A 24,900-nucleotide genomic window follows, 5' to 3' on the forward strand; every position below is an offset into this window, starting at 1 on the left:
TTTAAAAAACAAAACAAAACAAAAGTTTGGTGGCAGTTTTTCCCCCACGAAAATGGTTTGAACAAATTGGTAACACTGGGAAAACGACCCAGAGGAGAGTGAATGCTCCCACTCTGGAATCGAAGTTGTGGAATACTTCTGCAGGAATTCAGAACATGCTGCTTATGGCATAGTAGCATTGCAGGAGAACAGTCCAGCCGTCTCTTTCTTGGGTGCCTACAAGTGCCTGACTCCAAGAGAAGATTTTAGATTTCAGATCATTAAATTCATATGCACTGCCCACCCCTCTGGTTGACCTGATGGCAAAGAGAAGAATTTTGCCATAGTCATTTCTGAGTGACTGTGTCTCTTTTATCTTTCTTATGAAATTGCTCTGTGTTCCCCATTTACAGTCCAGCAGTGGCTACGCTTGCCTAATGTAGCATGTTTACACATACTGCACTAGCTTTGCACAACACAATAATTTAGCTGTGGTTTGCCACGTTGATTCAATTTCCAGGATTAGTGTATCATAAACCACTCGCACAGATGGGGTTTTCAGAGCCACTAGATCAGTGATAGCAAACCTTTTAGAGACTGAGTGCCCAAACTGCAACCCAAAAAGCACGTATGTATTATCGGATGCCGGGTGAGCCTGGCCCATTGGGTGGGTGTGGCCCATTGGGTGGGCATGGCCCACTGGGTGGGCGTGGTTATGGTGGTAACAGCAGACTGGGTGGGACTAAAAAGTTCAATCAATTCCAACTTTGCGAGATCTTTTTTTTTTCCCATGAGAAGTTGAAATTGATTGATTGAACCTTTTTTTTTTGCACACAGTGGTGGAGGCCTAAAGTGAAAAAGTTTTATAAAACCCAGCTGAAGGCCTAGGACTGGGGCGACGGTGCGCGTGCCCACAGAGAGGGCTCTGCGTGCCACCTGTGGCGTGCGTGCCGTAGGTTTGCCACCACGGCACTAGATAGTAGTGACCGTTTGTGGTTCAATGGGTCATGTGGATGTAGTCAGGATACAGGTAGGGCTCAGTGAGTGGGTTGTTTTATAACTCTTTTGATGTTATGACAGCTGCAGTACAGGTGCTTTATGGCCCTAAAGCACTCCTGGCCATTTAAATTGTCACACTGTTCCCCTCTCCACGGTCACATGACTGCATATCGGATAGTCATCTTTATGACCGGTCATGGCATCTGGTCATGGTCATGTGACTGTTTTGTGATGCTTTTTGCTGGTTTCCAGCAAAAACGCCCACTTAATGACTGTGACATTCACTTAACAACTTTGGCATTCGCTTAATAATCATGATAAAAGCCAGAAAGTTACTTCCAGTCACATGGGTGCATCTATTTATGACTGCAATGATTTATGACTGTAATTCCAACTTCAGTTGTGGTCGTAAGTCGAGGACTATCTGTAATCCACATAAGGACTGGGTGGGACTTCATATTCCAAGGCAAGTGGGCACTTTGGAGCACCTGCATTTGTGAGGTAGATCTTCTGCAACCTGCTCAATCCAAATATATGCTTCCAAATATATCTCAAAGGGCCAGAACGTGGTATGTTGAGGTCGGCAAAGGCTGACTTCTCCAGTTTAGCTGTTAGTCTCTCTACACACCATAGCCTTGATTATACGCACTTTTGTTGGCTATGGTCTTCCCAGTTGCAATGTATGGCAGTGAAAGTTGGACCATAAGAAAGGCTGAGCACCAAAGAATTGAGGTCTTTGAACTATGGTGCTGGAGAAGACTCCTGCAAGTCCCTTGGACTGCAAGGTGATCAAACCGGTCAGTCCTAGAGATCAACCCTGACTGCTCTTTAGAAGGCCAGATCCTGAAGCTGAAACTCAAATACTTTGGCCACCTAATGAGAAGGAAGGACTCACTGGAGAAGAGCCTCATGCTGGGAAAGATTGAGGGCAATAGAAGAAGGGGACGACAGAGAATGAGGTGGCTGGATGGAGTCACTGAAGCAGTAGGCGTGAGCTTCAATGGACTCCAGAAGATGGTAGAGGACAGGAAGGCCTGGAGGAACGTTGTCCATGGGGTCGCGATAGGTCGGACACGACTTCGCAGCTAACAACTCTACACACAATCTACAACCTACCCAGCTTGGCCAATCCTAACCACACAAGCGCTGGAATTTGTTTTGAGAATTCAAAAGACCTCGGGATTCAAACAGGGCAACCCACTTCTCTGTCTCTCTCTAGCCTGCCCAGGGCTCTGAAGTCAGCCACACTATACTGTATCTGGTAGCATCTAGAGAAGTCTGGCTTTTTAAAAGCAGAGTCCATGCCTTGGTTTGTTCTTTGCATAAGGGGACTTTCCTCTAATTGCTCTCTCTGCATCTGGATTGAAATCAAAACAGCTCACACTTAATGGCTTTTTGCCTGGTGGATAAGAACAGCCTCTCTCCCTTTTTTCTTCCCCTAAGAGGCAGGGCTGAGGGGTTGAGAAAGAGATAATAGACAAGTGGCAAGAGTATTTAGAAACCTTGATCTTCTGTACCAATACATTTCAGAACTGCTGCTTTGAAAATAAGGAAGTTAAAGTGAATTTAACAGGACCTTCTCATAAGCACACCGGGATATGATTCAATTTTCTGTTGACATCTTCCTGGGCTCTGCACGATTCACATCCAGCTGCTGCATTATTTTAAGGTTTTCATAGAACAGTGTGGAAACCCATTTTTCCCCCCTTCTTGTGCACTAAAATTAGGAAATCATTCTTCAAGTACGCATTTTGAAAAATCCCTGGCCCTAATGACACCCACTCCCTTGGTCCAAAGTTGTGATTTTGGAAATGCAAAAGTCCCCCTCCCACTCTTCCCTAGCATCCCATGAGCCTTTGCAGGAAGGCAGGCCAAGCAAATGTCTTCCTCATTAGCTGGAAGGGCAACAACAATGGAAGGTATATTTTGCAAAATATATATATTGATTTTTCAGTTCCTTTTTCATAGAGGGCAAAGTATGCAGAACAGATTGACCAGGCGTGGTTTAGAATCTCTTTAATATTGCATTTAATAATAACCTATTTAACTGACACATTTTTATTATATTTTTATCCCACATTTAATTCAGAGGTTCAAGACATTACACATAGTCTTTGACTTATGATAACAATTGGGACCAGAATTTTCATTGCTCAGCAAAGAGGTTGTTAAGAGTTGCGTCTGATTTTATGATTGTTGTTGTTTTTTTTGCCATGGATGTTAAGTGAATCACTGCAGTTATTAAGTGGTTGTTAACCAAATCACAAGGGCATGGGATATAATGTGGGATCCTGGTGACCTAACCCAATATTTCTTAACTTCAGTTACTTAAAAAATGTGTTGACTACAACTCCGAGAATGCTGGCTGGGGAATTTTGGGAGTTGAAATCCACAAATCTTGAGGTGGTCAAGGCTGAGTAATAATGGTAACTCGATATCTTTAGATGCACACAAATTATTTCTACAGGATAGAAACCAAGGAACCAAATTAAGCCCATAACTCGGAAACTGACTTAGCTCCTTCCCAAAGTCTTAGTTTTGTCTTGGGGGATGAGACCAAACAGCAACGGCAAGTCAGGATGGTTTACTTCTGGGTTTTATTATTAAAATGTGATGCACATTTCATTTCTTCCCGATTAATCTGCTCTTCCCTCCCCTCATCTCCAAGCAGATTTTACATCATATTAAATTAACTCCCTCCAATATGCTTGGGCTCTTCTCTTAGAATCTAGCCTCTGGACCGAAAATTTTTGAATCTTATACAGTCCCAAATGGTGTTCATCCCACAAAGTCAAATATACACAGACCATAATTGGATGAGTTACTTTCCCGAGATATTCCTCACTCCTGGTTTTCTCACATCCTTCTTCTTTATATGCTGATGTATTCACAGGTTAGACTTATTTTTGCAAGGGGTGGGTTTTTTCCCCCCCCTGTCTCCTACCTCTAGTGACATCCTGAAGACAAACCTGAGCTTAAACCCTTATCTGCTTTCCACTCAGAGGAAGCAGAAAGGGTATCACGTAATTTATGGTTAATCTAAGCTTTTTGGTACGGGACAGAATCAGAAAGATCAGCACCCCTGAGCTTGCGCAGAATGCATTTCCTTCACCCCTGAGAAACGATATAATCACACATTCAGGATTAGGATCCAGGGCTTCCAAGTTAGTTTTAAGGCTAAGCACTTCTTTTTTCAGCAACTGAGCATGGGAACAAAGTCGCCAAGCCAAAGTCAAATACTGAGAGCACCAAAAGAATAAAAGGAAAAATATCCGGCGCACCTTTTGCTAGGAAATACCGTATTTCCCCGCTCTTTCGTCTCCTCTTCTCTTTATGATAATGTAAAGTGCATAGTTGTGTAGCTAACCTAGCAATCACCATATAATCCAAAGCAGAATTAAGATCCAAGCCGTGAAGGAGTTTTTGTTTTGTCCGTTGGTCCCACAGAGGCATAGGCCGTCCTCCCCTCTCTGCCCAGTTCTTGGTCCTTTCGGGGGAACGGTGGTAGGATCTGAGCAAAACATCAGGTCACGGGGAATGGAGCGTGGATGGGCTGAATCGGCCTCTACATTGCCGCCTTTAAAGCGCCAGTAGTGAGTATCCTTGAAGAAGTATGTATGGTCTGCAAGGGAAAGAAGAATGAATGAATGAATGAATGAATGAATGAATGAATATGACATTTCTTTTGTCCCTGAATTTGGAGGAACTCATCTGAAGTGAACAATGGCTGAGATTACTACGGGAAGTGGCTCCATTACTACACTGTGGAAATAAATGCATCGGGATTTTACTGTGTCAAAAGTTGTTGTTAGTGGCGAAGTCGTGTCCAACCCATCGCAACCCCATGGACAATGTTCCTCTGGGCCTTCCTGTCCTCTACCATCTTCTGGAGTCCATTTAGGCTCACGCCTACTGCTTCAGTGACTCCACCCAGCCACCTCATTCTCTGTCGTCCCCTTCTTCTCTTGCCCTCAGCCTTTCCCAGCATGAGGCTCTTCTCCAGTGAGTCCTTCCTTCTCATTAGGTGGCCAAAGCATTTGAGTTTCAACTTCAGGATCTGGTCTTTCTAAAGAGCAGTCAGGGTTGATCTCCTCTAGGACCGACTGGTTTGATCGCCTGGCAGTCCAAGGGACTTGCAGGAGTCTTCTCCAGCACCAGAGTTCAAAGGCCTCAATTCTTTGGCACTCAGCCTTTCTTATGGTCCAACTTTCACTGCCATACATTGCAAAAGTACCTTGGCTATTTTTGAGACCACTTTTCCCCACCTCTTTTAACTTGTACTAGATCAGGGGTGTCAAACTCAATTTCATAGAGGGCCGCATCAGCATTGCGATTGCCCTCAGGGGGCTGGGTGGGTGTGGCCTGGGTGGGCGTGGCCTACTGGGTGGGTGTGGCTAGAGTGCGTATGGCCTACTGGGTGGGCGTGGCCAGCTCTACATCGTTCGCATCAAGGGTGCCTATGGGGGCCTGGGCAGGAGTGGGACAGATCTGAGGGTCTCTGGCAGGAGGAGGGTCTCTGGGCCAGGGCCAAGGCAGTGGGGGCCGTTCCCTCACTGTTTCCAGGATGGCTTCGCGGGCTGCATGAAACCACTTCGCAGGCCGGATCTGGCCCCCGGGCCTTGTGTTTGACGTGTCTGTACTAGATGCATACTGTAGTAGAAAGAGAGGAAGACTTTTTCAGCTTGGAAGATGATTTAAAGAAAATTGAAAGATAAAGATAAACAACCCTGGGGGAGCTTGGTAATATGCTTTAAAATATGTATATGTCTGTGACACAAATGACTTAACTGAAACGGGAATGGGAACAATTCCTCCCATCACTGGCTTTTTGAAGGCAAGTAAAGGACAGGAAAAAATGCCTATAGGGCAGGGGTCTCCAATCTTGGCAATGTTAAGACTTGTGGACTTCAACTCCCAGTATTCCCCAGCCAGCGTGTCCACAAGTCTTAACATTGCCAAGGTTGGAGACCCCTGCTAGAGGGCCCAGCAGTATCACTTCTGAACATCCTTTGATGTTTAACAATAAACTTGCTATATTACTTAAATGCTAGGAATTCCCAGATGTAGGATTTTGTTCATTTGACTTGGAGGCTGTCTTCCCCCTTATGATTTTCTATTTTACTGTCGCTTTTTTTCTGTGAATTTATTTTCAAACATGAGCCTCAGTACCTGCAAGTTATTCTCAGCACTGCTGGGACAATGGTTAGGTCAAAGACTCAATACAGGCAGTCCTCGACTTATGACCGCAACTGAGCTCAGCATTTCCTTTGCTAATCAAGACAGCTGTCAAGTGAATTTTGCCCCCTTTTACGACCTTTCTGGCCACAGTTGTTAAGTGAATCACTGCAGTTGCTGAGTTAGTTACAGTTACGTTGCTAAGTGAATCTGGTTGTCGGAAGGTCACAACGGGGGAAATCACGTGACTCCAGGACACTGCAACCATCATAAATACGAGTCAGTTGCCAAGCCTCTGAATTTTGATCACGTGACCATGGGGACGCTGCAACGGTCGTATGTGTGAAAAATGGTCACAAGTCCCTTTTTCAGTGGTGTTGTAACTTCAAACGGTCACTAAACGAATGGTTGTAAGTTGAGGACCACCTCTACTTGGTACCAAAATCTGCACAGTTCAGTGCTTTGATATGCGGGAGCTGCACTGCGCATTTCTGCAATTCCGTGTCACTAATAATTATTGGGGGGAAAAACTAAAGTCTAGAACAGGCTTGTTGCAGACTCCCTACAACAGCAGTCCCTAACCCAGGGGTAGGCAAGCTTGGCTCTATTATGACTCGTGGACTTCAACTCCCAGAATTCCTGAGCCAGCGTGGCTCAGCATGGAAACCTCTCCATTTCTCCTCAGCATGGCTGGCTCAGGAATTCTAGGAATTGAAGTCCATGAGTCATAAAAGAGCCAAGCTTGCCTACCCCTGCCCCAACCTTTTCATCTTGGTGGACCAGCCTGGTGCAGGGAGGGTGTGTGTGTGAGTGGCAGGTGCATGCGTACACGCAGAGCTCCAATGGTGCAAGTGACGGGCACACACCCCGTCCACTCAAGCAAACGGAGCCTCGCGCATGAGTGGTGGGTGCTTGCGCGAAGCTGCACTCACTCAAGTGGAGGGTGCTTGTGCTCGCGGGCATAGCCCCACTCGCATGAGCGAAGAATGTTCACATGTGGAGCTTCGCATGCAAGCACAAGAGGAGCCCATCGCTAGCTTGGCCCGTGTTCAAACAGGCCATGGCCCGGTAGTGGGCCACAGTCCTACTGTATTGTATGCCTTAGTATGGCGTTTTTCACCCTCAGCAACTCTTAAGTTGCTGGCTGGGGAATTCTGGGAGTTGAAGTCCACACATCTTAAAGTCGCTGCATTTGAGAAAGCAGAACATACCATCATTCCAATGGGTGATGTCATCCAGCTCAGAAGGAACTCCTTTCCAGAGGCTGACCGGTTTGGGATATCCCAGTTCCACGTGGCCCAGCTGATCATCATAGCGCCAGTAGCGGTTCTTCTCTAAGAGATACGTCTTGCCATTGTGAGGCCAAACAAACACAGCCCCGACTACAGTGCCAGGAGGGAGTCCCAGATCGGATGTGGGACGGGGGTAACCATGATTGACTCGAGTGTCAGAAAAAACCCAGTAGTAGGGTCCTGCAAAGAGGAGGAAGCAAGAAATTAATTCTGTAGAAGAGAGGCAAATTCAATTCCATCAATAACTTCTGTTGGGGCCATATGCATTCGATCCATATTCTCCAGATAGGAATCAGATATTTTCAATCAGATATTTACAAAATCTAATACCTAGCCCCAAAATATCTATATCTATCTATCTATCTGTCTGTCTGTCTGTCTGTCTGTCTGTCTGTCTGTCTGTCTGTCTGTCTATCTATCTCATCTTTTTATGTGCCTGCCTGCCTGCCTGCCTGCCTGCCTGCCTGCCTGCCTGCCTGCCTGCCTGCCTGCCTATCTATCTATCTATCTATCTATCTATCTATCTATCTATCTATCTATCTATCTATCTATCTATCTATCTATCTATCTATCTATCTATCTATCTATCTATCTATCTATCCATCCATCCATCCATCCATCCATCCATCCATCCATCCATCCATCTATCTATCTATCTATCTATCTATCTATCTATCTATCTATCTATCTATCTATCTATCTATCTATCTATCTATCTATCTATCTATCTATCTATCTATCTATCATCTATCTATCTATCTATATCATCTTTTTATGTATCTACCTACCTACCTACCTACCTACCTACCTACCTACCTACCTGTCTGTCTGTCTGTCTGTCTATCTATCTATCTATCTATCTATCTATCTATCTATCTATCTATCTATCTATCTATCTATCTATCTATCTATCTACATCATCTTTTAATCTATCATCTATCGATCATCATCATTATCATCTCTATCTATCTATCATCTATCTTCATCATCTTTTAATCTATCATCTATCGATCTTCATCATCATTATCTATCATCTCTATCTATCATCTATCTTCATCATCTTTTAATCTATCATCTATCGATCTTCATCATCATCTATCATGTCTCTGTCTGCCTATCTATCATCTATCAATCATTTATCATCTCCCTGGAAAAGCAGAGATATTGATATAAATACAAAAAGCAAGCTAGTTAGAGCAATAGTCTTCCCTATAATGATGTATGAGAGCGAGAGTTGGACATTAAGAATGGCTGGCCAAAGATGAATTGATGCCTTTGAACTGTAGTGCTGGCGTAAACTACTGCATAAACTGTGGACAGCAGTGCAACCAACCCAAAGGTGCTGAATCATGTAAAACCAGACCCATTAGGAACCAAGCTCACAACACCACATCCGATTTACTTTGTTCACGTCAGGCAAACAAAGCCATTGGAGAAGCCAATGATGCTAGGAATGGTTAGTGGAACAAGAACAAGGGGCAAGCAAAGAGCTTGCTGGCTTGCTACCATTGTAACCAATACAAAGATGAACATCCAACAACTGAAAGAAGCTGTGCTTGACGGGGTAGCATGGAGAGCACATGCCTTGAAAGCACTCGCCAAAAGTCGGACACAACTCCAGTTTTGGTCACCACGATGTTAAAAAGATGTTGAGGCTCTAGAAAGGGTACAGAGAAGAGCAACAAAGATGATCAAGGGGGTTGGAGGCTAAAACATACAAGGAACGGTTGCTGGAATTGGGTGACTAGCTTAATGAAGAGAAGGGCGAGGGGTGACATGATAGCAGTGTTCCAATATCTCAGGGGCTGCCCCAAAGAAGAGGGAGCCAGGCTGTTCTCCAGAGCACCTGAAAGCAGGAGAAGAAGCAACGGATGGAAACTAGTCAAGGAGAGAAGCAACCTAGAACTAAGGAGAAACCTCCTGACAGAACAATTAACCAGTGGAACAACCTGCCTCCAGAAGTGGTGAATGCTCCAGCACTGGAAGTTTTTAAGAAGAGACTGGACAGCCATTTGTCTGAAATGGTATAGGGTTCCCCGCATGGTGAATTAATGTATTTGTCAAAGCTGACTCGGCTTCATCGTTGCCTGCACCCGATTTTGGCTCACAGTTTGCCAAACAGAAATGGGAGGGTTTATTTTTTTTGTAAATTCCTAGGAAGGGGGGTGGGGGGTGGGCTAAGGAATGCACAAGAGCCTTCTGTTGCCTGTGCAAAGTTATCCCCCCAGGTCAACTTCCGAGAACTTTTCAAATGGTGCAGACTGTTTTTCCCAAAACAAAAATACTGCATTCAATTGGTGGACCATGAGTTGTGGGTCGCCCAGGGATGAAAAGGTTTTTTTTTTTTTACCTATGTTGGTTTTCATGGGAAAACCTCAGAACTGACTTTGCTTCTGCTGTACCTAGATGGATCTTTCAATAAAGTTTTACCCTTGGTATCTATGGAGATTCTCAGTCATCCAGGTCATAGTTATCCCAAAGGTGCTTTTTTCAGGAGGGAACTGGACTTTCTTGTTCTGCTTTGAAGAGGTTTTGCTTCTCATCCAAGAAGCTTCTTCAGCTCTGACTGGATGGTGGGGAACGGAAGGATGTATACCCCTTTCAGACAGCTGATTGTTTGCATTCTTTTAGAGAGACGCTGAGGCCACCTGGAGGTTTATCTATGTCGTCAGGCCGTCTATGTCAAAACTGAACAGCCCTCTCTGAACAGAGGGGGAGGGATAGGACACCATATATCCCCAGTCTACATCACAGTCCTTTCAGCAGTTCCAAGAAGGCTCCACACCCATTTGCACTACTCAAGTGACCCTGACGACACAGATAAACCTCCAGGTGGCCTCAACGACTCTCTAAAAGAATGCAAATGACCAGCTGTCTGCAAGGAGTATAAATCCTTCCGTTCCCCACCATCCAGTCAGAGCTAAAGAAACTTTTTGGATGAGAAGGGAAACGTCTTCATAGAAAAAAAACAAGAAAGTCCAGTTGCCTCGTGAAAAAGCACCTGGGAGATTTTTACCCTTTGTAAACTCTTTGGACCAGCAGTTCCTAATTTTTTGAATATGTCAAACGGTATTAGGCTTGAAGGTGTTTCTTGCTCCCTCTCTCCTTCTGAGTTAGCCAGAAAGCTATGCAGAAGCCTGTTCCTCAAGAATCCTGACTTATGGTGTGATCCACGCTGGATTTTTGCAACCTCTCATGATGGTCTACTCTAGGTGCTCATTTTTAGGTGTGTCATGTGCTGTTTGATTTAGATCAAAGAAGCGGCTTCTTCGAACTTCAGACCTAGATGGTGCGTGCATGTGCAGTGCACATCTAGCTACTCCAAGGTTACAATCTCCTAGAGGGGTCATGTCTCCAGAGCTGTAGGTCAAGGTAGGGGAATGAAGTTGGCAGTCCCAGGAGGGAGGGAGAGGCTGCTTTGCAAAGAGACAGGAGCTGGTAGGCAGGAAGAGGGCAAAGACGGACCCTCCCCAGCAGTTCACAGAATATTTGTTGTTGTTGTTAGCTGCGAAGTGGTGTCCGACCCATCGCGACCCCACGGACAACGTTCCTCCAGGCCTTCCTGTCCTCTACCATCTTCTGGAGTCCATTTAAGCTCATGCCTGCTGCTTCAGTGACTCCATCCAGCCACCTCATTCTCTGTCGTCCCCTTTTTCTCTTGCCCTCAATATTTCCCAGCATTAGGCTCTTCTCCAGTGAGTCCTTCCTTCTCATTAGGTGGCCAAAGTATTTGAGTTTCAACTTCAGGATCTGGCCTTCTAAAGAGCAGTCAGGGTTGATCTCCTCTAGGACTGACCGGTTTGATCGCCTTGCAGTCCAAGGGACTCGCAGGAGTCTTCTCCAGCACCATAGTTCAAAGGCCTCAATTCTTTGGCGCTCAGCCTTTCTTATGGTCCAACTGTCACTGCCATAATTTGCAATCACAGAATATGTATTTATGCAAATAGTTGTTTTAGTCTGGCAAGATTCTAATAAAGAAACTTGACACAAGAGAATATTTATCGTTCAGGGTTGAATTCTGAGCTCTTTGGTGCTTTCTGAGCTTGGTTGTTTTCTTGCAGACGTTTCATTACCAAACTACATATCGTCATCAGTGTTAGCCACTCCCTTCCAGCACTGATGATGTTACCTACTTGGGTAACAAAACAGCTGCAAGAAAACAACCAAGAGAGCACGAAGGATCCCACAGTAAAGAAACTATTCAGAAGTAACTCTGTATGTCGCTCTTGTTTTGTTGGACCTGACAGTGAATGACTTATACATTCCTGGTTTCTGACTTGCAGATTAATTGAAAGACCTCAGCCTATAAGATTTTCCTCTAAAATCTTGATCTTAAGCTGATTTTTCCTATTTTAGCCTCCTTTTGCATTAGTATAGACTCTCCTTCCGAATAAATCTGCCACCCCACCCCCCCATTGCCACCTTGCCACACTCACCAATAAAGAACACAATCTGGCTGTCGTTGGCACGTTCGTACGCAGCATCAATTGCCTTAAAATCTGGGGGGAGTCCATTCCAGAAGCGAAGAGTCTGGGCTGGCTCCATGGAAACCAGATTCTGGGATGGCTGCATCCTCCAAAAATGTCTCGCTGCAAAAAATTAATAGAAACCAAAGTTGATGGGGGCAGCTGCCCGGTTCCTTTTAAATCTCCCAATATCTCAAAAATAATAATAAAAAAAGAATGTATTGCCAGAAATCAGCAACGGTTCATGAGAATTGCTGTGTTACCAATGGAGAGAAAGTAAGTAGCACAAGGAAATTATGCAATTGTTTGCTGCAGTTTCCTGTCGCAGCAATCACTGTATTCCAATTCCAAAAGTCCACACAACCAGTTACTATGGGTTTTCCCATTTTACAGATAGTCCTTGCTTTATGACCGATCGCAACCGCTGAAGTTATGACCAACTCAAAAAGTGAGGACTTACAACCTGGATTCAAAATTTCAACAGTTGGGCCCCTCCATGGTCATGTGATCAAACTTTGGCGGCTCAATAACACAGCTACATTAACAGGCGTTTGCAGCATCCTGCAGTCACGTGACTCTGTTTTATGACAGTTTTGCCAACAACCAGCATTTGCTTCTAGTTTTTGAGAAAACCACACCCGTAGCAAAGAGTTCAAAATTCAAGAACTTGGCAACCGGCATGTATTTGTGGTGGTTGCAGCATCCCAGGGTCACATGGTTGTGATGGTTGCAGCGTCCCAGGGTCACGTGACTGCAACCTTCCCAGCTGGCTTCTGACAAGCAAAGCCAATGGGTGGAAGCTGGATTCAATTAACGACTATGTGGTTCACTTAACAACCGTGGCCAAAAGAGTCATAAAAACTGAGCGAGGTTCACTTAACAGCTGCCTTGCTTACCAGCAAAAGTTCTGGTCTGGTCGTAAGTCAAGGACTATTTTTACGATGCCCTGTTTGACTTACCTTTAAAGAAGAAAACTTCACCACGAATATTAGCAATAGCATCAAACCCGGCTTTACAACGTTCAGATGCTGGCAAGGAAGGCCTGGAAAGGAGAGAGAATTAATAGGAGGACCAATTAATTCATTGGGGTTAGGTTGAGACCACCAGGACAAAATATGGCCAGTGATTTTAAAACCAAACTTGGCTTTCCTCATTAACACTGGCTGTTTCTAAACTGATCCCTATAAACAAGATGACAAAGCTATTCTGTTCCCCTTGTTAATGGATTTCTTTATGGTAGGAAGAAAAAAATATATAGGGGAGACGGAGGGGAGACGGAGGGGCAGTTACCAAGGGAAATCAACAATGCTGCCTTCCATACTAAATTCCATGCATGAAGCCTGAGGGTGCACAATAAAAGCCTTGTCTGGAATTCCCCTGCGCCTCACTTCCTCCTCCTCCTCCTCCTCCTCCTCCTCCTCCTCCTCCTCCTCCTCCTCCTCTGCATCCCATAATAGTTATGCATATCAATCTTCCTCTCCCTGGACTTTGCATGAGATCATTATAGTTACCCCTCTTGTACTTTTTTTGATCCTGAGAACTCCCAATTGCACCAGCAGGAAGAAATCAGCAGTCTGTTCCCTGTTGAACCCCACACAACACATACACACCCATAAGCAGCCAAGATGCACTCATGACCTCCGCGCTGCTGACCTAAGACAGATGATGATTCTTAGGGTTTGTGAAAGTAGCAAAAAAAGTCCCCAAGGATAGAGGAACGAAAAATTATTTTTTTTAAAAAAAACGACTAGCACAAGAGGTTTTTTTTTTTAATCTTGGGGTAGCTACTTAAATAAAACAATAAAGGTAAAGGTTCCCCCGCACATGCGTGCTAGTCATTTCCGACTCAAGGGGCCGGTGCTCATCTCCGTTTCAAAGCCGAAGAGCCAGCGCTTGTCCGAGGACGTCTCCGTGGTCATGTGGCCGGCATGACTAGACACCAAAGGCGCACGGAACGCTGTTACCTTCCCACCGTAGTGGTCCCTATTTTTCTACTTGCATTTTTATGTGCTTTTGAACTGCTAGGTTGGCAGAAGCTGGGACGAGTAACAGGCGCTCACTCTGTTATGCGGCACTCGGGATTCGACCCGCCAAACTGCTGACCTTCTGATCGACAAGCTCAGTGTCCTAACCCACTGAGCCACCGCGTCCCTTATAAAATAAAACAATACCAGCTGCTAAATGCCTTCGGAATGGGACAACTCCGGCTGCCAGTTCGCCATGGCCAACTCACTTTGCCCAGCTCGCCACAGGACAATTTGCAGCGGGAAAACTCGCCGCAAGCCAGTTCATCCATTTTATTTCATTATTTAAAATAATTTTAAAAATTATTAAATGATCTTAATGTTTGCCACTGCCATTTCATTTGGTCCCTCCTTCTACATGCTTTCGTTAATGATGCTGCTTCACCATTTCTTCGATATTAAATAACTTTTGTCCCACAGTAAGTTGGCCGTGGCGAATTATCCCATGGCGAGTTGTGTGTGGTGAGTTGGCCGTGCTGAATTAGCCGTGGTGAGTTGGCCGTGGCGAATTGTGCTAGACCCAAATGCCCTAACTACTCATGTTGTCCGGTAGGTTGCTCATTGGCTGTGGTCCAAGATATCAAAAAATATAGATCCTTCATTTTCTGCTCGTCAAAAAGACACACTCCTCTTCATTAAGGTTTTTTTTTTTCTTTTCCTGGGTTCCTGGCTATTCCCAGTTGGGTCTTCTAGGCCAGGGCTTTTCAACCTTTTCACAGATTGTACCGCTTTTAGGACATGACAATATTCGAGTTTCATCAGTGCTTAGCAAGGTGTGATGACCTCCCAAAAAACCCAACAACAACGAATAAAGTACTGGTTTTAATTTCTTCGGTGCCGGTTCCTTTGCTGAATCACTTTCCCTTTGCACTGACAAATGTATGATGAATTTATCCAGTGCTTTTTTTTTGTAAAAGAAAAAGGTGCCGGAACTCACACACGTCATACAACCTGCCTTGCCTACCCTACAAGTTTCCATCCCAAAAAGGTGCCGGAACTCCGTTCTGAGCGTTGTACTGAATTTATCCATATTTATTAATATGCACCACTACCTTGGTGGTCAGGTGGCTGGTCGGCCCTTTTTTCTCTCTCCCTCTCCTCTCTCTCTCTTTCACAGCCTATTCCTTCGTTGATCTGTTTCTCTCACAGATGCCTCTCCTCTTCTCCCTCTCTTTTTCTCTGTCCCCTTCTCTTTCCCCATTATCTTTTCCCCCCTTCTCCCTCTCCCGCCAAAACCTCCTCTCTTCTCTCCTTCTCTTCCGGGTGCGCCATTCTCTGGGGCTCAGGGAGAGATCCAGCATCAGTCGCTACCCCGGTCTCACTCCCCCACGCAGTCACCCACTCCCCGGCTGGCCACTGAACACAGCGCTGATCAGCTGGAGCTGAGTGCACCAATCCTGGGGCCTCTGCCAAGCCCAGGCAGCCCTGCAACTCTAGCTGACTCTCTCACCCAAAGGCCTGTCTGCTGCTCCTGGTGATAACAGAGGCTGCCGGAAGCGCTGATCAGCTGGAGCTGCGCGCACCAATCCAGGGCCCTCAGCAGAGCCTCAGCAACACTGCAGCTCCAGCTGACTCTCCGCCCAAAGACTGTGTGCGGCTGCCGGCCACCCCCAGTGCCGTTGGAAGCACCGATCAGCTAGAGCCACATGAGCCAATCCTGGGCCCTCAGCAGGCCTGGGCGGCACTGCTGCCACTTCAGCTCATGCCCCTGCTACACTTGTCTAGATCACGAACCACCTGCCAGGTGCTGAAGTACCACCAGTGGTACGCACACCACCGGTTGAAAAGCCCTGTTCTAGGCTGCTATTTCAGTTGGCATTAGTGTGGTCCTTTGAATCTAAACCTAGGTTGCACTCTTTGTCTGCTGCCGTTGTGGTAGCCGGTGGCCGCGTTGGACGATTTCGTCCCATAGGACTTTCAAGATCAAGCGGTTCCTCGCTAAGAAGCAGAAGCAGAACTGTCCCGTTCCACACTGTATTCGCATGAAAACTGGCAATAAGATCAGGTACAATTCCAAGAGGAGGCATTGGAGAAGGACCAAGTGGGCCTGTAAAGAGAAGCAGCAGCAACCTTTGCCCTGTCTGTCTGGCAACCGATTTTTATGCCCCAGGATCAGTGGTGGGATTCAGCTGGTTCACACCACTTCGGCAGAACCGGTAGCTAATTTTTTGTTGCTCAGGCCCAGAATGAATTTCCGGTTCTCTGTGTGGATGACATTTCCAGAAGTCCATTCTGGGCCTGGGCAACAAAAAATTAGCTACCGGTTCTGCCAAAGTGGTGTGAACCAGCTGAATCCCACCACTGCCCAGATTACTGCAACTGTTGTAAATACATGCTGGTTGCCAAGCACCCAAATTTTGATCACATGACCACGGGAATGCTGCAATGGTTATAAGTAGAAGGACCAATTGTAAGTCACTTTTTTCAGTGCTGTTGCAACTTTGAACAGTCACTAAATGGTTGTAAGTTGAGGACCACCTGCATTGAATTGTGCTCTGATTTGGCTCAGTGGCTGCCATTCTATGGAAAGGACTCTTGCTGCATCACATTTACAAGAGCCAATGAGGAAAGGGAGACTTAGTAGGCTCAACCAATCAGAGAAGAGGCTCACTTTTCTTTCGGCTTGTCTGGTGGTATGCCTGGGATCGGGGGCGCTGTGGGAACCGGTGGCACCGGAATGTCTTGATCTGGATATGAACCATGAGGCCGCCTACCTACAAACAGGAGAGAAAGAATGAGGTGGCCACAGATCAAATGGAGCAATAGACAGTATGAGATATTTCCTGACATGAGAAAGGAGAAGGAATGTACAGGTAGTTGAACCCAAAATTTTGGTTACTAAGTGAAAGTACGTTTTGTCCCATTTTATGACTTTTCTTGCCACAGCTGTTAAGTGAAACACTGCAGTTGGTACATTAGTAACACAGTTGTTAAGTGAATCCTGGCTTCCCCATTGACTGTGCTGATCAGAAGGTTGTAAAAGAGGATCACGTGATCCCGGGACACTGCAACTGTCATAAATATGAGGGAGTCGCCAAGCGTCTGAATTTTGATCGCGTGACCACGAGGATGCTGCAATGGACATAAGAGTGGAAAACGGTCATAAATCACCTTTTTCAGTGACATTGTAACTTTGAATGGTCACTAAATGAACTGTTGTAGGTCGAGGACTACCTCTATATGTCAAAAGATGAAAGAAAAGAACAACTTCCTCAACTTCACTTAGTAGCTTGTTGTGTACAACATCCATGCTCACTAATCATCATAGTCATTGCAAAGCACGAGAGGAAACGGTGGTTGGTACAAGTAAAATGTCTCAGGAAGGAGAAGAAATACGAGTCAAGGTGGAAAGAAAGAGGGTAGTATTAAAGAATTGTGTTTTCGCTTCCGGTGGCGGCGCGGCGCCGAAGACAGCCTTCCCCGGCTGCCCGCGGCTCAGCTGTTTGTTTTTTCGCCCGAAACAGCGCTGATCAGCTGTTCGGGCGAAATTGAAGCCCCCTCCTCGGGAGAAGAGGAGGGGGTGAGGTCTCAGGTAGGGGTAGAGTTCTCCGGGGCCGCCTGAGCTTGGAGCTTGGGCGGCTGAAGGATTGAACTCCCCCGAAGCCTGGGTTGCTCCCAGCTGGCCGGCGTCTCTGCTCCGAACTTTTTGGAGCAGAGCCAGGCGTCTGCGAACCATCCCTGCCTGAGGAAAGAACTATGATTTAAAGGAGCAGGCAGAGCGGTGCAAGAGGGAAAGGTGAAGAGGATTATTTTACTATACTTTCTAGCTTTTTGGACTTTTTAAACTTTAAGTGAAAGTGCGTCATAATTGAGGACTAAAAGATGGCGGCGAAACCTCCCCCTAAAACTCTTCGGAGCGGTGGATCTTCGCCGGTGCAACAATCATCACTACAGGCGTTGCACCCTTCTGAAGTGCTGACACCGAAGGATTTACGAGATGCTCTGGATAAACTTTTGGAATCAATCAATCAATCAATCGGTGATAAATTTGCACAGATGGAGGAGAAATTGGAGAAATTGGAGGAGAGAATGGAAGAGAGGATGGAACAGAAGTACAGCGTGATGAAGGTAGACATTTTGTCTTCAGTGCATAAAGTGGCGGGATGTGTGGAAGAATTAGATGAAAAAATGGATGATCTGGCTCAAAGGAACGCTATATTAGAAGTAAAAGCACGGGAGAATGAAAATGCAAGAGACAAAATGGAAAGGGAGTTAAGCCTAGCCCAATATTACCAGATGCAGTTTGCTGTTAGAATCAGAGGGTTAAAAGAGAACATTAAAGAAGATTTAAAGCAGCTGATTTCTGAGGCTTTTGAAGTGGTATTAAACCAGCCAGCATCTGAAATAAGAGCAGCTATGGATAAAGTGTTTCGGGTGAATTCATGGATTGCCAGACAGAGAAAATTGCCTAGAGATGTGGTGGTTTACTTTGCAAAAAGAGAGATTAGAGATCAAGTTATACAAGCTGCCTATGATGCTAAAGTGGTGATTGCTGAACAAGAAGTCTTGGTTTTAAAAGAAATTCCTCCAAGGATTTTAAGGGGAAGGAAGGACTATACATTTCTCGTGCATGAGCTTAAGCAAAGAGATATAAGGTTCAGATGGGAGATCCCAGATGGGCTGATGGTGATGCATGAAGGTAAAAGGTATCGGCTGATTACTGTGAAGCAAGCGCGTGATTTCTACAATAACGTCTTAAAAGCAACCCCATCAACACTTCTGGAAGCTGGAAAGGGATCGGGAGAAGGAGAACATCAAGAGGATGAAACAGAGGAAAGTGGCCCTGGAGTAGATCAAGATACAACTTCTTTGGATGATCCTAGAGAGCAAAGAGTAACGCGTGCTGCTTTAAAACGAGCAAAGAAAATAAAAGAACAAGATCAGCAAAAGTCTTCAGATTCTTCACAACGTACGCAAGCTGTGGGAGGAGCACGGCCTAAAGAAATTAGCCCTATCAAAGCTGTGCTCCAAGAGCTTTGGGAGGATATGCATGGCAACTAAATTTCTAACCTGGAATGTTAATGGACTAAATTCACCGCAGAAGAGGAAGAAAGTTTTTCAATATTTAAAACAATTTAAGATAGATGTTATATGTTTGCAAGAAACGCATATTAGAGTTTTGGATCAAAAGTATTTACTGAACTCGAGACTGGGTACGCAATTTGTTGCCTCTGCAGAGAATAAGAAAAATGGAGTGGTTGTTTATGTTAAAAGTGCCTTAACAGCAGACTTAATTGAAGTAGATAAGCATGGAAGATATGTTATGATTGAGCTGTTGTTAGAAGGCAAAAAGACGCTTCTAGTTGGATTATATGCACCTAATCAACAACAAGCGGATTTTTTTAGCTTACTCCATACAAAGCTTACCCAGTTGGATTATAAATCTTTTATTCTTATGGGAGACTGGAATGGTGTCTTGGATGCACAGTTGGACAAGGCTGGAGCTTTTAAGCGCATTCCAAGTCATGCTAGATTGCCTAAATCTTTTTTTGAAATGAAGGACGACCTGGAATTGAGAGATATTTGGCGTGAGAGGCATTTGCAGGAGAAGGATTATACTTTTTATTCTGATAGACACCAATCTTCTTCGAGGATTGATTTTATTTTGTTGACTAATGATTTTTTTTTGAGAACTAAAAAGGTGAAGATTTGTGCAAGAATTATTTCTGACCACAGTCCAGTTTGGTTGGAGATTGATAAGGAGAAAAGAGACAGGCGCTCATGGCGTGTAAATGAGAATTTGTTTAGAAATCAGAGAAATGTGGAAGAATGCAAACAGCGGATGAAGGATTTTTCTGAGATTAATATGAATAAGGGTACCTCTATGGATATGGTTTGGGATGCTAGCAAGGCATACATGAGAGGGGTGTTGATATATATGAATAATAGACATAGACGTGCAGTGGAAACTAGAAGGAAAGAACTGGAGAATGAAATAAAGGAAAAAGAAAAGGCTTTGATTCTGAATCCAGAGGATGTGAAGGTTAAGGAGGCTATTAGACTGCTAAGAGGACAATTTGATAAATTAATGGCAGATCAAGTGGCAACCAATCTGCGGTTTGCTAAGCATAATACTTTTTGCAACGCTAATAAGCCAGGCAGATGGTTAGCTTATAGACTGAGGAAAAAACAAAGGGCCTCTAATATAGATAAGATTGAGTATAAAGGAAGGGTTGTGTTTCAACAGAATCTTATTAAGGATGCTTTTGTGGATTTTTACTCGAAATTATATACTAAAGAGGAAATTAATGTAAAAGATATTGATATATATTTGGAGAATGCTAGCATCCCAGTTCTTACGCAAGTACAAAAAGAGGGGATTAATCAACTGATTACAGAAGAAGAAATTCTTACAGCAATTAAGGAACTGAAGTTGGATAAAGCGCCAGGTACGGATGGTTTGACTGCAGCCTATTATAAGAATTTACAATTTGAGATGATAAAGCCGTTAAAGGAACTGTTTCAGACAATTCAGAGGGAGGGAAAGGTGCCACCGTCTTGGAGAACAGCTTTTATCTCTTTGATTCCGAAGGAAGACCAGGATGCTACTCAAGTTAAAAATTACAGACCGATATCGCTTTTGAACACAGATTATAAGATATTTGCTAAGGTTTTGGCTAATAGACTGATGAGGGTTCTGCAACAGGTGATTCATGGGGATCAAACGGGGTTTATTAGTGGTAGGCAAATGAAAAATAATGTGAGACATATAGTTGATGTTTTAGAGTTTTTGGAAAGGCACAACCAGATCTCTGCAGCGCTAATTTTTTTAGATGCTGAAAAGGCCTTTGATCAATTGAATTGGCAATTTTTGTTGAAAGTTTTAGATAAAATGGATTTTGGGGAAAATTTCTTACAGCCGATTAGGGCATTATATCAAAAACAAACTGCCCGAATCATAGTTAACAATAGCCTGACAGCAGCATGTAACATTGAGAAGGGCACAAGGCAGGGGTGTCCGTTATCGCCCTTGTTATTTGTGTTAACATTAGAGATATTATTGGTTAAGATTCGGAGTTCGGGAAAAATTAAGGGGATACAAGTTGGGGATCAGGACTATAGATTGAGAGCATTTGCAGATGATCTGGTTGTTACAGTGACCCAGCCAGAGCACTCTGTTGTGGACCTGATGGAGATAATAACACAATATGGGAAGGTTTCTGGATTTAAGGTAAATACACAGAAAACTAAAATTTTGGCTAAAAATATGACAGTTTCACAGAAGGCTCTCTTAGAAGGATTACCGTATATACTTGAGTATAAGCCGAATTTTTCAGCCCACTTTTTGGGCTGAAAAATTCCACTTCGGCTTATACTCCAGTCAACAAAAAAACTTACCGAGGACTTGTGCGCGGCCGAGGCTTTGGTGCTTCCGGGATTGCGCGCACCTCTCCCAAGCCACCACCATCCGGAGACCTGCCGAAGTTTGGGGAGGTTTGGGGAGGTGCGCGCGCACCTCCCCAAACCTCCCCAAACCTCGGCAGGTCTCCGTTCCTCCGCACAGACCTGCCGACGTTTGGGGAGGTTTGGGCGCCTCCCCAAACCTCGGCAGGTCTCCGTTCCTCCTGCCGACCTTTGGGGAGGTTTGGGCGCCTCCCCAAACCTCCCCAAACCTCGGCAGGTCTCCGTTCCTCCTGCCGACCTTTGGGGAGGTTTGGGCGCCTCCCCAAACCTCCCCAAACCTCGGCAGGTCTCCGTTCCTCCGCGCAGACCTGCCGACGTTTGGGGAGGTTTGGGCGCCTCCCCAAACCTCCCCAAACCTCGGCAGGTCTCCGTTCCTCCTGCCGACCTTTGGGGAGGTTTGGGCGCCTCCCCAAACCTCCCCAAACCTCGGCAGGTCTCCGTTCCTCCTGCCGAGGTTTGGGGAGGTTTGGGCGCCTCCCCAAACCTCGGCAGGTCTCCGTTCCTCCGCGCAGACCTGCCGAGGTTTGGGGAGGTTTGGGCGCCTCCCCAAACCTCCCCAAACCTCGGCAGGTCTCCGTTCCTCCTGCCGACGTTTGGGGAGGTTTGGGCGCCTCCCCAAACCTCCCCAAACCTCGGCAGGTCTCCGTTCCTCCGCGCAGACCTGCCGAGGTTTGGGGAGGTTTGGGCACCTCCCCAAACCTCGGCAGGTCTCCGTTCCTCCTGCCGAGGTTTGGGGAGGTTTGGGCGCCTCCCCAAACCTCCCCAAACCTCGGCAGGTCTCCGTTCCTCCGCGCAGACCTGCCGAGGTTTGGGGAGGTTTGGGCGCCTCCCCAAACCTCCCCAGGTCTCCGTTCCTCCTGCCGATCTTTGGGGAGGTTTGGGCGCCTCCCCAAACCTCCCCAAACCTCGGCAGGTCTCCGTTCCTCCTGCCGACCTTTGGGGAGGTTTGGGCGCCTCCCCAAACCTCCCCAAACCTCGGCAGGTCTCCGTTCCTCCTGCCGAGGTTTGGGGAGGTTTGGGCGCCTCCCCAAACCTCCCCAAACCTCGGCAGGTCTCCGTTCCTCCGCACAGACCTGCCGAGGTTTGGGGAGGTTTGGGCGCCTCCCCAAACCTCCCCAAACCTCGGCAGGTCTCCGTTCCTCCTGCCGACCTTTGGGGAGGTTTGGGCGCCTCCCCAAACCTCCCCAAACCTCGGCAGGTCTCCGTTCCTCCGCGCAGACCTGCCGAGGTTTGGGGAGGTTTGGGCACCTCCCCAAACCTCGGCAGGTCTCCGTTCCTCCTGCCGAGGTTTGGGGAGGTTTGGGCGCCTCCCCAAACCTCCCCAAACCTCGGCAGGTCTCCGTTCCTCCGCGCAGACCTGCCGAGGTTTGGGGAGGTTTGGGCGCCTCCCCAAACCTCCCCAGGTCTCCGTTCCTCCTGCCGATCTTTGGGGAGGTTTGGGCGCCTCCCCAAACCTCCCCAAACCTCGGCAGGTCTCCGTTCCTCCTGCCGACCTTTGGGGAGGTTTGGGCGCCTCCCCAAACCTCCCCAAACCTCGGCAGGTCTCCGTTCCTCCTGCCGAGGTTTGGGGAGGTTTGGGCGCCTCCCCAAACCTCCCCAAACCTCGGCAGGTCTCCGTTCCTCCGCACAGACCTGCCGACCTTTGGGGAGGTTTGGGCGCCTCCCCAAACCTCCCCAAACCTCGGCAGGTCTCCGTTCCTCCTGCCGACCTTTGGGGAGGTTTGGGCGCCTCCCCAAACCTCCCCAAACCTCGGCAGGTCTCCGTTCCTCCGCGCAGACCTGCCGAGGTTTGGGGAGGTTTGGGCACCTCCCCAAACCTCGGCAGGTCTCCGTTCCTCCTGCCGAGGTTTGGGGAGGTTTGGGCGCCTCCCCAAACCTCCCCAAACCTCGGCAGGTCTCCGTTCCTCCGCGCAGACCTGCCGAGGTTTGGGGAGGTTTGGGCGCCTCCCCAAACCTCCCCAGGTCTCCGTTCCTCCTGCCGATCTTTGGGGAGGTTTGGGCGCCTCCCCAAACCTCCCCAAACCTCGGCAGGTCTCCGTTCCTCCGCGCAGACCTGCCGAGGTTTGGGGAGGTTTGGGCGCCTCCCCAAACCTCCCCAAACCTCGGCAGGTCTCCGTTCCTCCTGCCGACCTTTGGGGAGGTTTGGGCGCCTCCCCAAACCTCCCCAAACGTCGGCAGGTCTGCGCGGAGGAACGGAGACCTGCCGAGGTTTGGGGAGGTTTGGGGAGGCGCCCAAACCTCCCCAAAGATCGGCAGGAGGAACGGAGACCTGGGGAGGTTTGGGGAGGCGCCCAAACCTCCCCAAACCTTGGCAGGTCTGCGCGGAGGAACGGAGACCTGCCGAGGTTTGGGGAGGTGCCCAAACCTCCCCAAACCTCGGCAGGTCTGCGCGGAGGAACGGAGACCTGCCGAGGTTTGGGGACGTTTGGGGAGGCGCCCAAACCTCCCCAAAGGTCGGCAGGAGGAACGGAGACCTGCCGAGGTTTGGGGAGGTTTGGGGAGGCGCCCAAACCTCCCCAAAGGTCGGCAGGTCTGCGCGGAGGAACGGAGACCTGCCGAGGTTTGGGGAGGTTTGGGGAGGCGCCCAAACCTCCCCAAACCTCGGCAGGAGGAACGGAGACCTGCCGAGGTTTGGGGAGGTTTGGGGAGGCGCCCAAACCTCCCCAAACGTCGGCAGGAGGAACGGAGACCTGCCGAGGTTTGGGGAGGTTTGGGGAGGCGCCCAAACCTCCCCAAACGTCGGCAGGTCTGCGCGGAGGAACGGAGACCTGCCGAGGTTTGGGGAGGTTTGGGGAGGCGCCCAAACCTCCCCAAAGGTCGGCAGGAGGAACAGAGACCTGCCGAGGTTTGGGGAGGTTTGGGGAGGCGCCCAAACCTCCCCAAAGGTCGGCAGGAGGAACGGAGACCTGCCGAGGTTTGGGGAGGTTTGGGGAGGTGCCCAAACCTCCCCAAAGGTCGGCAGGAGGAACGGAGACCTGCCGAGGTTTGGGGAGGCGCCCAAACCTCCCCAAAGGTCGGCAGGAGGAATGGAGACCTGCCGAGGTTTGGGGAGGTTTGGGGAGGCGCCCAAACCTCCCCAAAGGTCGGCAGGAGGAACGGAGACCTGCCGAGGTTTGGGGAGGCGCCCAAACCTCCCCAAAGGTCGGCAGGTCTGCGCGGAGGAACGGAGACCTGCCGAGGTTTGGGGAGGTTTGGGGAGGCGCCCAAACCTCCCCAAAGGTCGGCAGGAGGAACGGAGACCTGCCGAGGTTTGGGGAGTTTTGGGGAGGCGCCCAAACCTCCCCAAAGGTCGGCAGGTCTGCGCGGAGGAACGGAGACCTGCCGAGGTTTGGGGAGGTTTGGGGAGGCGCCCAAACCTCCCCAAAGGTCGGCAGGAGGAACGGAGACCTGCCGAGGTTTGGGGAGGTGCCCAAACCTCCCCAAAGGTCGGCAGGAGGAACGGAGACCTGCCGAGGTTTGGGGAGGTTTGGGGAGGCGCCCAAACCTCCCCAAAGGTCGGCAGGTCTGTGCGGAGGAACGGAGACCTGCCGAGGTTTGGGGAGGTTTGGGGAGGCACCCAAA

At 47.6% G+C, this 24,900-nt stretch overlaps 1 protein-coding gene across 1 annotated transcript in view; it reads right to left on the bottom strand.

The window, feature by feature from the left end:
- Positions 1-3,033: 3,033 nt before the first annotated feature.
- Positions 3,034-24,900, bottom strand: part of LOC308676287 (matrix metalloproteinase-25-like) — a gene marked incomplete at its 5' end in the record, with an annotated part of 38,751 nt that continues 16,884 nt past the window's right edge. Inside the window, 5 exons of the mRNA XM_081342100.1 lie at positions 3,034-4,600; positions 7,365-7,625; positions 11,882-12,034; positions 12,871-12,953; positions 16,547-16,649. Coding sequence (XP_081198226.1) covers positions 4,353-4,600; positions 7,365-7,625; positions 11,882-12,034; positions 12,871-12,953; positions 16,547-16,649 — 848 coding nt within the window. The 3' untranslated portion in view covers positions 3,034-4,352. The remainder of the gene's footprint in view (positions 4,601-7,364; positions 7,626-11,881; positions 12,035-12,870; positions 12,954-16,546; positions 16,650-24,900) is intronic.

The sequence above is a fragment of the Vipera berus genome (assembly GCF_964194415.1).
Source record: "Vipera berus genome assembly, chromosome: W".
Classification (NCBI taxonomy): domain Eukaryota; kingdom Metazoa; phylum Chordata; class Lepidosauria; order Squamata; family Viperidae; genus Vipera; species Vipera berus.